Source organism: Martes martes, assembly GCF_963455335.1.
Source record: "Martes martes genome assembly, chromosome: 12".
Taxonomy (NCBI): domain Eukaryota; kingdom Metazoa; phylum Chordata; class Mammalia; order Carnivora; family Mustelidae; genus Martes; species Martes martes.
Genome location: NC_137900.1, coordinates 48,600,007 through 48,614,325, shown reverse-complemented (window position 1 = coordinate 48,614,325; position 14,319 = coordinate 48,600,007). Strand labels below are relative to the sequence as shown.

The 14,319-nt window shown below is 43.5% G+C and overlaps 1 protein-coding gene across 2 annotated transcripts in view; it reads right to left on the bottom strand.

The window, feature by feature from the left end:
• FOCAD (focadhesin) overlaps window positions 1-14,319 on the bottom strand; it is a 303,850-nt gene that overhangs the window by 9,516 nt on the left and 280,015 nt on the right. For both annotated transcript variants that reach the window (XM_080819443.1, XM_080819444.1), the window contains exons 37-41: window positions 11,942-12,057; window positions 9,214-9,474; window positions 8,345-8,434; window positions 4,183-4,360; window positions 2,273-2,370 (exon numbers count right to left, since the gene is read on the bottom strand). In XM_080819443.1, coding sequence (XP_080675569.1) covers window positions 2,273-2,370; window positions 4,183-4,360; window positions 8,345-8,434; window positions 9,214-9,474; window positions 11,942-12,057 — 743 coding nt within the window. The remainder of the gene's footprint in view (window positions 1-2,272; window positions 2,371-4,182; window positions 4,361-8,344; window positions 8,435-9,213; window positions 9,475-11,941; window positions 12,058-14,319) is intronic.

Below are 14,319 nucleotides of genomic sequence, written 5' to 3'. Positions count from 1 at the left end.
GGTGTTTATCCTTCTCTCTCCCCAGGACAGGAATCACTTTGGCGTGGTGCTGGTCCCTGTCCAGGCTGCTAGCACACTTTTCTTGTGGCTTCGGTTTGAATGGGCTTTGGCCCAGAGCATATTGGAGGAGGTGGATCTGCCATATGCCCGGGAGGGAGGTATGCAGAGCCCACAGGTTTGTGTACCAGGGAGAGGGGACATGACGCTACCTTTGAGACCACAGTGGCTGGGTCAATCCATAAAGCATACAGGGGTAGGGCACGTATTTTTACCAAGGTGCACTCGGGTTTGCTGTGAAAGGAGACCTACCACCACCATAGGGCCAGCCTGTGTGGATCCGCAAAGAGTGGGTGGGTGGGCACACAGCTTAACAAGGCATTTGCCCATCTTCCATGAGAGGGTACTGGCTGCCACCACCACTGCCGAGGCCCCACAAAGTGCGTGGTTAGCAAAATGTGAGCAGGTCTTCTCAGGGAGGGGATCCACAGCACTGGGACTGAGGCAAGCCCAGCTGGAGTGGGCAAATCCCCAGAGTTGGGGTGGAGTAGGGAGGCAGGGAGTAGTGTAAGCAAGTTAGGTAGCAAATGTGGGCACTAAACTGGTTCCTGCAGGTGGCTGCAGGTGGCCGGCCAGGTGTTTATGCTGGGAGGCAGGGGAGGGAAATGGCACCTATTAGCTCCTTTGTTCCTGGAGGATACTCCCTGTGAACATTACCCCTCCGGGATAGGCTCTGAGATGAGTAAATAACTCTTCCTCCCTGTGCCCCAGACATTCCCCCCCCCCTTTTATTTTATTTTTTTCAGTGTTCCAAAATTCACTGCTCCTATGTTGTATCTCCACAGGCTGTTTTTTGTGCTGTCTCTTTAAGGGCAGGGACTCAGTTTCCTCTCAGTGGCCAGGTTCTCCCAGAACCTAATCTGCTGATTTTTAAAGTTGCAGACTTTAAGTCCTGATGGTTGTAGTAAGTCACTAAACTTCACCCCCTCTAGTTTTCAAAGCCAAATATTATGGGGATTCATCTTCTCCATGTGGGCTCCCCAGTATGATAGCCTTCTTCTTCCCCTTCTCCACACCTACGGTCCATTTAGCTCCCCAGCATGTCTCTGCCCTTCCTACCCTCTTCAATGTGGCATCTTCTTTACATTTAGGTGAGGAGTTTGTTCTGCAGCCTTCGGGTCATTTCCTGGGTTATTCACACTGACATTTAGTTGTATCTGTGGGATGAGGTGAGCTTAGGGTCTTCCTATGCTGCCATCTTCTCAGCCTACATATTTCCACATGCATTTTTTTTTAAAGATTTTGTTTATTTGAAGGAGAGAATGAGAGGGAGAGGGAGAGAGAGAGAGAGAGCAAGAGAGGGGGAAGGGTCAGAGGGAGAAGCAGACTCCCCGCTGAGGAGGGAGCCCAATGAGGGACTCGATCCTGGGACTCCAGGATCATGACCTGAACTGAAGGTAGTCGCCCAACCAAATGAGCCACCCAGGCGCCCTCCACTTGCATTTTAAATACTCTGTCTGGGATCCATCCATTCAGAGTTTAGACTAATCTACACACTTATAAAATGGTGGGAACAAGGGGCCCCTCTGAGTTGTTGGATTACTGTGATTCAAATTATACTTCTTTCTGCTTATCTGTATTTTCTAAGTTTCAAAAGATTTTTTGTAAGAAAACAGAAAATTAACAAAAACTTAGGAGGTCAGAAGAAAAAGATGACAGATTCTGCTAGTTAAAAAAAAAGTTTAAAAGTACTCCTTAATTTCTTAAAAGTCATAATCTCTCTAATTAAAATTTCAAAAATATACGCCACTCTTCAGAAAAGCTGGTCAGAACTTCAAATGACATCCCAGGTTATACAAATTCCACTCACACAGTAAACAGGATCACTTGTATACACTTCAGGAACCTCTTCAAACCAGACGTTTGAAGACATTCTCTGGGCCAGTGCGAAGGCCAGAGCTCTGTACCTCCTCTCTGTGGGGTCAAGCACAAGTACATAGACACTGGGTTCCCTCATCAGCTAGTGTCCTTGTGTGCTGCCTTTCAAGAAACTTATTCTGTTGAAAATATTTTTCCAAGGGCAGCCCTGGATGTCTCCAAGAGACAGGTAAGCACATCTATTTCCTTATGACGTCAGAGAGTTATCACCAGCTCTACCCAAAGTAAAAGGAAGGAGGGGGAAAAACAAAGGCAAGCAGCGACTTCTTTGTCTTTTGGGAGAGCAAACTAAGTTCCACATTTTAAGGGAGCCACAAATGACTCCCCTAGACCGTACCTCATCAAGAGCCACGTTCTGAACAGATGTTGACTGGTACGCAACATTTCTGATATAACCCATCAGCTCCAAGAGCCATTCCATTCTCTTCAACACACCTGAAACAAAAAGAGATATTTTCTTACCAGACCACAGTTTTCCTCTGACATGTCCAAGAGGTCAGTACTAGCCACCATGAAGAAAGCAGAACAGCTGAGGAGGATTCCATGAAACAGTCGCAAATCCTCCTGCCATACCTGAGACTTGGGATTTTGTAGGAGTTCTCTGACACTATTCACATCAGATAACTGTAATTTTGCCTTTATTTTCAAAAGGTAATTTATTCTTCAAAAGTACACATATGCTAGTGATAAAATGCATTTGTTGGAGTTTCTCTCTCTCAAGGTTAAACACACTAGGAGAAATCTGGCGTGCCAGCTAGCCAGAATGTTGACTCCTGGCTAGTTAGTTGTTTTTATGGTCTTCTTTACTTACATTTTCCCATTTTATGCCAAAATCAAAGAGAAAACCTACCCAAAGACATCAGAAGAAAAATAAAAACCAGCTATTATATAGTAATTGGAGAACAAACATTGGCATAAATATTGATTCTTCCGTTTTTGTTTTTAAAAAATGAGGGTTCCCAGCACAATAAAGCTTATTTGGGAAGGCTGTCAAATTTCAGTGAGTCAGAGGAAAACGGGAAATAACTAGAAGGCCAACTAGTTAAAACCAAAGGCAATATCAGATTTATTTCAGTTTACTTCGCGTTATCTTCACGCTTCCTTGGGAGTATCTACTAGATTTCTCCCTGATAAATATACTTTGATTTAGAGTAAGAAAATAATAGTTTTTCATCACAGGTTCATTTTTCATGGGCAGGCACTGATGCAGAGATGAGACAACCATCTCAACTGCCAAAGAGAAGAATAAATCAAAATTTCCTATCTAGTCCCAAAAACGGTATTACAATTATGTCTGCCAGTTTTCCTCATCAAGAACTGAGGAACATATAAAAAATCCAGAAATGTAAGTAACCCACCTGCGCGGTCACTAGGAGTTCCCCGCCACACCTGATCTACTGAGGCAGGTGCTGTTCAGGCCTGACTGTAGGCCATAAGCAATGTGAACAAAGGCTCAGGAGGAGAAATGGCACAGCTCATTATTATTCAAGGCTAAAGGTCTATGATGGTATAAAAGTTCCACCATATGGAGGCACCTGGGTGACTCAGTGGGTTAAAGCCTCTGTCTTTGGCTCAGGTCATGATCCCAGGGTCCTGGAATCGAGCCCTGCGTCAGGCTCTCTGCTCAGCGGGGAGTCTGCTTCCTCCTCTCTGCCTGCCTCTCTGCCTACATGTGATCTCTCTCTCTCTGTCAAATAAGTAAATAAAATCTTAAAAAAATAAAAATAAAAATAAATAGAAGTTCCACCATATGATTCATTAGCAGAGCTGCAGGCCTAGAGCTTCTGGCTTGAGGATGTAGTGAGGGAACCCCAATTTTATTCCCCTCACCCCTGAGAAGTTCGCCTATAGAATAACAATTTAATTTTGTTGTCGCTGTTCTCCTCTTTTTGTTTGTTAAGTAACCACCTCAAAGTCATTTTCCTGAAAACATCAGGCAGAATCGATGGACATCCCGGTTGGGAAATGGAAGCAGGCAGAATCAACCCGATCCACTCGTTTATGGACTCGAGGGCCTGGACAGCTAAAGACAATAATAAAAATCACCAACGGAACCCATTCCCAACCCCAGGGTGGAGGCTGCTGAGTTTTAACTGGTCTTTTAATTTAAGGTGCTCTTTATTTGGGGTAACAAGAGCTCTCCTGGGTCGCGAAGCACTAAACTCCCTTTTTAGTGGAGGAAGCAGTTACAGGTTAAAACGGCTGGCAGATCCTTCTGGTCCTGCTGGTTTCTCAGGCCGGCCTCACCTGTGTTGGCGTGGCTCGCGATCCGCGCCTGGTAGAGGCTGTGCAGGACCATCCACGCCAGGGTGTCTTTCTCCTGGTGCTGGACAGCCACGCTGAGGATCTCCATCAAGCCCATCAAGGGGAATCGTCCTTGAGAGACCAAGTACAGTCTGACAAAGGCAGCCTTTTCTAGGCTGCTCTGCAAAAAAGCAAATTGTTCGGTTACTATTAAATTAGCTGAAGTCATTATAAAACCTCGGGGCAAGGGCAAAACAGAAAGGGTGAGTTGAAAGTTGATTATTATTCCAAATGCTAAAACAGCTCATTTCCTGCAGCATGTGACCTGTCTGCCTGCGTACGTATTTTAAAATGAATGTACAGATAGAGCATTATAATGTCACCTCCTGTTTTCTCCTAAAAACCGTCAGTGATTTCAGGGGTTAATTGGTGATGATATTTTGTACAAATACACAAATAATCGTTATTATTTGTGTATTTGCACAAAATAATGTGTGTATTTGTTTTATTTGTACAAAATGATGATGATGATGATGATGACTGAAAAACACAGTACTCATGTGCCAGGCACCACTCTAAGCACTTAACAAGGATTAATTCAGCAGTTCGCAAAGTGCAGTGCACAGACCTCTGAGGGACCCCAAGACCCTTTTAGAGGCTCTGTGAGGTCAAAGTATATTTACAATAGCACCAAGGCCACAGTAAGAGTCACTGCATTTTTCACAGCCACTTGCAATTTTTGTTTAAAATAACTTTTACTTAAAATACCCTTATAAACAATAAAAATTATTAGTTTCATTAAATCTTCACCCTTGAGTATACATCTTTTTAACAAAAGGTATGATAAAATGGCAAGCATGCATCAGGGACTTCTGGTGCCTAGCCAAGTATTACGGTTGTCTCGAGGGAAAACACTAAGTCTGGGCTGTGAACTGAAATAGCCACGTTTTGCGGGACACATCTACTTGGAAGGATGACTGATGGACCAATGATGGTTATTCAAACTGAGTATTTGACGGACTTTTTTTTTTTTTTTTAAACAGAAGAAAGTGAGACTGTCACTTGAAGGAAATACTTGACAGTATTTGTTAGCAGTGATAAAATCTGAGCTTTCAAGTGAAAATTAGACTTTCGGAAAAAAATTTGTATTTGCTACTATGAGTTGGCAGTTTCCCAATACATAAAAGACTTTTCTGATGATTTTAACAAATGTGATGTTTGGTAGTGTATAATGAAATGCATGAACATTTGGAAGATTTTCAAAACTCAGTGATTCAGTATTTTCCAAATGATTTTGTGATATCATACCCGGAGCGGAAGTCGGACCAATGGGTTTTAATACAACAGACTATGTGAAGTTCACTGATAGGGACTCAGACTTCACATAGTGCCAACTACCCTGAAGGAAACACCGTTTGTTGAGTTCCGTTGCAACATCAAAACAAACAAAAAAAGATATCCATAATTATTTGAAACTATCAACACACTCTTTTCCCTTTTCTACTGACGTATTTGTATGAGGCTGGATCTTCCCCACATACTTCACCAAAATAACAGCACAGACTGAATGAAACAGCAGCTATGAGAGTTCAACATTAAAGAGATTTCCATTAAGCCAGACATGAAAGAGGTTTGCAAAAATGGAAAACAATACCATTTTTTATTTGTTTTCAAAATTTTTTCTTATTTGTGTTAAGATGCAATGGGTTTATTATTACTTTTAAGTAAATATTTTTTAAATTTCCCAGTTTTAATTTCTAAGATGGTAAATATTGAAAGATATGATCATTTAAATTAAAGTCTTTTGGAACCCTCAACAGTTTGTAAGACACTAAAGTAATCCTGAGACCAGAAAGTGTGAGAAGTCCTGTACGAACCACTGAATTTTCACACCACCCTACGCAGATGACAACCATCATCCTTCCTTTGTAGAGGATAGTAGTAAGCACACACGTTAAGTAACTTGCTTATGGTCACATGGCTCAAGGCAGAGTAAGAACTGAAACTCAGGGAGTCTGAGCCCTTCACTACTTTACTCTTTCCAGAAAAGAACAGAAGACATTGACCTCAGTAAAATGCGCTCTTTGGGGAGCATAAGAACACTATTCAGTAAGTTCTAGCGAAAATGTTCTAAGTGGTACTTTAAGAACCCGGGTGAGGGGACACCTGGGAGGCTCACTGGGTTAAGCCTCTGCCTTCGGCTCAGGTCATGATCTCAGGGTCCTGGGATCGAGCCCTGCATTGGGCTCTCTACTCAGCAGGCAGCCTGCTTTCCACCCCCACCTCCCTGCCTGCTGCTCTGCCTACTTGTGATCTCTGTCAAATGAATAAAAATAAAATCTTAAAAAAAAAAAAAAAAAAGAACCTGGATGCGTAACCCAGCAATGTTCAGCTCCAGGTACCACGAAGGAAATTATATGCATTACTTCCAACTATATTACATGAATATAATAATAACAGGATATAATAAATTACATGAATGTGATCATAAGGATAACAAATAATTACTGAGTACTAGCCTTATGTCAGATATTTTTCCAAAACCTACCACGGATTAAGTCACTGTAACTCTCAAAACAACTCTGGGAGGTAGGTGTTAATATCTCCCTTCTATAGATAAGGAAACCGAGGCAGAGAGAGATTATGAAATGTAACCAAGGTCACATTGCTAGTAAATCACAGAGCTGGATTTCAATCCCCAGCATAGCCCATTCTCTTAAGCATTTCCTTAGACTGCTTGTCTTTCCTTAAAACAAACTAATCTCCAAAATGCTTAAAACAAACTAATCTCCAAAATGCTGATATTCCAAATACTCTAATAGGAGTTCTCAAACCTCAGGACGCAGCACTATCACCTGGAGGGACTATTAAAACACAGACTCCTGGACCCCACCTCTGATTTAGTATACCTGGCTGAAGTGGGAATCCAAAACTTTCATTTCTTTTTTTTTTTTTTTTTAAGATTTTATTTGTTTATTTGACAGACAGCGATCACAAGTAGGCAGAGAGGCAGGCAGAGAGAGAGAGGGAAGCAGGCTCCCCGCTGAGCAGAGAGCCCAACTCGGGGCTCGATCCCAAGACCCCAGGATCATGACCTGAGCGGAAGGCAGAGGCTTAACCCACTGAGCCACCCAGGCGCCCCCAGAACTTTCATTTCTAATCAGTCACCATGCTTATGCTGCTGGCCCAAGGAACACATTTTGAGAATCACGGCTATACAATGCAGCAATTCAAGGATTCAACTGAATAGGCACACCTGTCATCAGGTGAAATAAATGGTAAGAGGTCTACCAGCTGGGTGAGGGCTCACAGTTCTCTAGATCTTTGCTATCACCTGGTATGTAGAGTTGGCATTTGTGTAAGTATGTCCACTGGGATATACTTATACTAAAAAAAAAAATTCACTGTTTATAGGCAATTCAAATCTAACAAGACATGTATTACACTAGCTAAATGTGCAACTTTACTGGTGTGTTACTCATTCATCCTTTGAGTGTGAGTATAAGGAGTACTTGTTGGGCTGCCTGGAGGCTCAGTTGGTTAAGCGTTTGCCTTTGGCTCAGGTCATGATCCCAGAGTCCTGGGACTGGGTCCCACATCGGGCTCCTTGCTTAGTGGGGAGGCTGCTTCTCCCTCTTTCTCTGCCGGCTGATCGCCCTGCTTGTGCTCCCTGACAAATAAATAAATAAAATCTTAAAAAAAAAAAAAAAAGGAGTATCTGTTAATTACCTTGTGTCTGCGCTAATAGTGTTTGTTTTTCAAATAGACACCTTTCTTCATTACAAAAGGATAATAAGTACCAGGTGAAAGAAAATCAAATTTAAGAACTACTTATTTATGCCTTCCATGCACCAGAAAGTTCTTCAGCCAGAATATTCCCATTCTTAGGGATTTTTATTGAAGATGTTGTCCTATACTTATGTTTGCCCACAGGTGACACGAACATGATCTTGACAAAGTGGAATTAGGTTAAAATGTTGTTCATCCATCTATCCATCCATAACACTAGCCTGAACACGAGATGCCACAGTGAACACAGAGAGCTTCCTCAAATCAACCACTAACAGATATGAAGCAAAACTAGCTCCCATCAAAAGGATACTGTAGTCACCTCGTCAATTGTAACCCCCACTTCAGTAATGGAAATATATAAATACATTCTTACCTCCGTAATCTGGGCAACCCGATTGGCTTCATCATCTGTCATTTCTGAGAGGCATTTTGCTACACTGACATACAGCTCTAGATCATTTCTCTGGCACGGAAAAATCACAAGCATGTCAAAACACAAGGTAACATAACAGATATAGTCTTCATGTTCTGACGAATTATTAGATTTATTTATTTCCATGAACAGCAGCTTATGAGACATTAATCAAACCAAATATACGGCCAATTTTTATAATTTAAAAAAACATATTTCTGGGGTGGCCTGGCTGGCTCAGTTGGTAGAACAGGTGACACTTGATCACAGAGTCATGAGTTCAAGCCCCACACTGGGCATAGAGCTTACTTAAAAACAGAACAAAAACCACCTTTCCTATTATTTTATTTGTGTGGCTGTACTTATTTGTGTGGCTGTACTTTTCTCCTCTTATCAGAATCCATCGTTCCAAAGAGATTTTTTAATTTCTTTGTAAAACTATAATTCAGTAATCTGTTGGGGGAGGGGAAAGGCTAGGATTATGTCACTTGACATAAGCAAAATACTGGACATTGTGCCCAGAGTCTCCAGGCGCAATGTGGAAGCACTTTTGAGCCTGCTCATCTTCTGCATTTGGTAAAAGGCCCAAGGGCGTATTTCCTGGTGTAGCACTCGTTAACCCAGTGGCTCAGCTTGCTCCCAACTTTGGTTCTAAATATTCAACCTCAATTTAGATCTTGGAAGCGAACACATTCCTCGTGAAAAATGCGGTTATTTCTTCCTAGCCTTCCTGCCACATTCTTAAAACATACACCTCCCTGCTTTGCCAAAAGGGCTTTCAAAAATCCCAAACATAAATTGTCGGGAGTGTAAATATTTTCGTTCCTCACCCGAATCTTATTTGGCAGAAGGTCGAAAATGTTTCCAGTAGCTTCAGAGAGCAGACTCCAGAGGTGGTGGGTAGGGCTGGGCAGCTTCATGGCCTGACCCAGCCCCTGCAGGGCACTCGCGCGCAACTCAGGGTGGGCAGGCGGGGAAGCTGCTCTAAAAACGGGCACCATCACATTTTCAACGAAGCCCCGGATCTGTTCGTCAGAGACGTGTTTTACCCACAGAGACGTGGACACCAGGAGGTACTTCTTGATATTCACCTGGAAGCAAAAGAAAAGAGGTCAGAAACAGGCACATCTGGGTTCGTGGTGCTCAAAACCTTGAGGTTGTCCCTGTGTTTGAGGGTAGGATGAGAGAAGAAAGGTTCGCGTTACTCCCTGGCCCCGCAGGGCCCCCAGCCTCATGGTCCAATAGGCCACCGATGCAGGCAATTTTGGCTGCTGCTGCCAGGAGTTGTGACCCACGGTGACTCGTGGGTATAGACAGCATCTGCCAATCCACCCGTGAACCACTCCACTTAAGCCATGGGTCTTTTTATAGGGAGGAAAATACTGTGCTACTTCTCGACGTACATGACAGCTGCTATTCAGTCTTAAATGGTCACATTCTCTGGCAAGAACCAAAATCCTGAAGATGAAAGGCTCCTCTGCAGGAAAGGGACTCATCAATACTTGATATTATTAATTTCTTCTTTCAGGAAACATAAGGAAATCAAAAGGACTGGCATGCCAGGACCATTGCTGACCACACAAATGGGGACATGACCTTGGCTTCCTGGAGGTCATGAGAGCTGAAAAGGGGGCACGGTTTGAAATAGCTGTGTGCCAGACATGTTAAGAGAGGAGGCTGAGAAGTTCTTAGGAACACAGGTATGCTACCAAAGGAGCAGCGAGTCGCAAAGAAGTGGTCTTAAAAAAAAAAAAAAGGAAAGAAAACCTGACACAGCCCAGTAAATTTCAAAAAAGTATCAGCGTGGTTGCATGAGTTAGCCAAACAGTTCACTGGAAAGAACATGCCATTCCTGATCTTTTTTGTAAATGAGAAGGTATATAATTAAGAAAATGAATTCACAAACTTCATTTGTTCATTAATGTAGGTAGTAAGAGAGTCCACAATCATGGACAAATACCAAAAAAGTAAAAGGGAAGTGGGAGGAGAACTAAATTCTAGAAAGATTTTTGAGGTAAACAAGACCGGCTGTTCGAGGTATACCTGACTCAAAAGGAAGGAGAGGTTCATAGAACAGTGTCTTAGACACAGACTTTGGAGTCAGCCGGACTCAATCCTGTTTATTAGCAATATAAATTTTGTTTAATTGCAACCTGCCTCAGTTTATCAACTTGTAAAATGGAAACAAAAAAACTCGACTTCTGAGAAATGAAATAAGCTAGGCATGAAAGACTTCATATTGTATGATGCCTTTCTAAAGAATTTCTAAAGCTTATATGAAATTGAAATTTATTAGGAAAGTTCTCTAAAAAGAGGAAAATTATAGAGACCAAAAGCAGATAAGAGGTAGCCTGGGTCTGAGACTGGGAGTGGGGATCGTCTCCAGGTGGGGACAATGCAGTTTTGGGGGAGTGATAGAAATATTACTGGGGATGGATGAAAATGTATAAATGTCCTGGAACTCATCAAATTGTATGCTCAACACAGCCATACTTTATGGACTATAAATTATAACTAAGGTTGAAAAAAGAATCTGCCAGAATTGAAGAGACATTCAGTCTGCTGTCCCAAAGTGCTCACTGAGCGCTTACAAGTAGCGGGTACCTAGCAAGCACCGGGTACTGGCAGCCGGATGGGAGGTGCTTGGGTCAGACACCTCACGGTCATTGCTGACACAGGGATGCAGCCCTCAGTCTGTCCCCCTTCAATTAAGGAGCACTAGAATACATAGCAGAGCTTAGAAGACAAAAGGACGGGACAGGAACTGAAGTTAAAAGACCGAGGAACAAACATGAGAACTTTATGCTATTCTCAAGGAATTAAAGCTTCCTGCAGAGTAACAGGATCAGTTAATTTAGGATCAACTGGTAAACCTCTAAGGAATCACGGAATGTGGGGTGGGGTTTTTTTGCTTTGTTTGGTCCTAGCTTTGACTATATTCAAAATTATACAATTTGTTAATTTTGCATTTTTAAGCAATCGGCTCCTTCTGTCATAGATACTGGGCTATGTTACTTCTTCCTCAGCACTTTGCTCAAGCCGAACATCCTGGCAGAGATGTTCTCCTCTCTTCACCTACATGGCCCCCGCCAGCACCCCGCCCCGTGCCTCTAACCTGATGCCTAACAAAACCTTACCAAGCCTTCAGGGCCCACCAGAATTGCTGCCTTTTCTGTGAAAGGGAGGGATCATATATGGATTTGCCATTCTCTTAATACCTACTGAACCAACATACTGCATATCCTAGAGATAAGCCGAGGTTTCATTAACACCACGATTTTCTAGCTGTATGATCCGGAGAAAGGAACTTTAGTATCTCTGACCATCATTTTCCTTTTTCGTAATCAACGGGAGCCGAAAGCACGAACGCCGACGGCTAGGGTAGAGGTCTGAATCACACACGCTTCCAGTCTGCTGGCCAGCAACTGCCAAGGCCCTGAGTTTTAGAAAATCACATCTGTCCACTCTTGACTTTGAGAATGCACACACAAATGAGCGCTCCTCTCCCCCAAAAGAACCGTATCCGCCTGCTGCCCAGCACCCTTAAATTCAACTTACGCTCAGACCATAGATCAGCGGCGGCATCACCCACAGTCCCAAGAGCGCAGCTGCATTCTGGGATGACTGCGCCTGTGTCACCATAATTTCAAGGCACAGTTGCTGGATCTCTTCCCCTGCAAGAGAAGACAAGAATATAGGTAATACAGCTGCTCCTGGGACTCACTGTCAGGCTTCCATGTCTCAAATCAAAGCATCTGCTGGTATGACTTCTCCCAGTAACAGTACTTGAGTGAACCAAAAGATATGCCAAGTGACCTTTCCACTATGAAGCAAAGATTGTACCCACTGGCAGCAGAGGAGTAAGTCTTGGAACTGGCAAGGGCCGTGATTTTGCTCAGGAAATTTCTCTTGTGATGTCCTAAGAAATCTAAAGAATCTAATACTAACAAAAACTTGAGAAAAATTCTAGATAAACTCCCTGTGTCTGTTTTCCCCTCCTCTCCACCTTTCATTCTGAAGACAGAGAAATCTGTTTAGGTCCAGAAGGACTTAAAAATGTAGCCACATGGGGCGCCTGGGTGGTTCAGTGGGTAAAGCCTCTGCCTTCGGCTCAGGCCATGGTCTCAGGGTCCTGGGATCGAGACCCGATCGGGCTCTCTGCTCATCGAGGAACCTGCTTCCCCCTCTCTCTCTGCCTGCCTCTCTGACTACTTGTGATCTCTCCCTCTGTGTCAAATAAATAAATAGAAATCTTAAAAAAAAATGGTCACCACGTTCTCTTGCAATCCAGACTTTTACTAGCCCGATTCCCATCAGCAGGCATATTTTCCCAACCAGACCTTTTCTTCTTTTTTCTAAGGATTTATACTAAAACACAAACATTTTTAATACAGCGCATAAAAACAGGGGAGGCTCGAGAGAACATACTTTTCAAACAAAATCTCCAGAAACACGGTACGGTGACATTGTATGTTATAGAGGTATTAGGTTCAAATGAAAGCATTTAAGTGCAAAAACTGTGTATAGTCAAAATCATCTTTGATTATCCTTTCAGTTGTATGTAAATTACAGTTTACAAGTCTTTCTGCATATCATATGTAAGCGAGCACCCCACTGTAAATAACAGAGCGAACACTGCAAATACATACACACAGAGTAATACAGCACTGTTAAAAAGTGGTTCTCCCCACTCTTTTTCTTGAGGTGGGGGGGCAAGTACATGGGATCAAATCTGCATACGCTAACATCATAAAAGAGGCTGCAGTGGGTGAATGAGAGGTGTGCGCTCCCTCTGTCTCTCATCACAAAGTATCTGTGGTAAAGAGAACCTCGGCCCTTAAAGATGCCGCCATCCTAATGCCTGGAGCTGTGACTATGTTGTGTTACCCTGCTTGGCAGAGGAACTTCTGAGAAGTGACTGAGGTTAAGGACTGCTGAGATGGGGAGATTATCCTGGATTATGCAAATGGACCCATTAATCACATGAGTCTTTAATATGGAAAACCTTTCCTGGTTGTAGGGAACCAGAAAGAGAACAGTGTGAGAAGGTTTCCGCTCTCCATTGCAGGCTTTGAAGATGAAGAAGGGGGGCATGGGGGACGACACACAAGCCAAGGAATGTGGGCAGCCCCTAGAAGCTGGGAAAGGGAGAGAAAGATTCTCCCTGCCTTAGTCTGCTTGGGCTGCTCTAACAAAATATCACAGAACAACCGGTTTATAAACAATAGAAATGTGCTTCTCATCGTTCTGACAGCTGAAGTCTAAGATCAGGGTGCCAGGATGGTCGGGCTCTGGTGGAACCCCGTGTCCCCGGCTGTAGAACGCCAACTCTCGCCGTGTCCTCACACTGCAGGAGGGGCTAAGGAGCTCTCGGGGCCTCTGAGGGCTCCACACTCATGACCGACTTACCTCTTAAAGGCCCCACATACCAACACACTAGGGATTAGGATTTCAACATGCGAATTTTGGGGGGACAAAAACACAGACCATAGCACTCCTCAGGGCATCTAGGAAAGAATGATGCCGTGGCCAAGAACCATGCTGGACTTCTGATCGACAGAACTATAAGCTGATAAATTTGTGGTGCTTCAAGCCACTAAATCTGTGGTAACTTGTTCCAGCAGCAACAGAAAACTAACGCTCCATGCCACAGGGCGCTTCCTTGTATCCTAGAGCTCTTGTATCCTGCAGTGTGATGACCATCAAACCGGGCTTTCTGGGACCTGCACCACACGCGCACCAACAGGCACACGTCAGCCAACTACTGCTTTGATGAGCGCACCTGGCCTGTGTCTTCAGACCTCCTCCTCCTGCTCAGCCTCAGCGATCTAGAAAGTGACTCGGTGGAAGTAACCCAGCTCTTCCATCCAAGAAGACAAACCTCAAGATCCTAAAGGTCTCTCCAGTCACCACTGGCTGTGACCCAGAATCTCTCT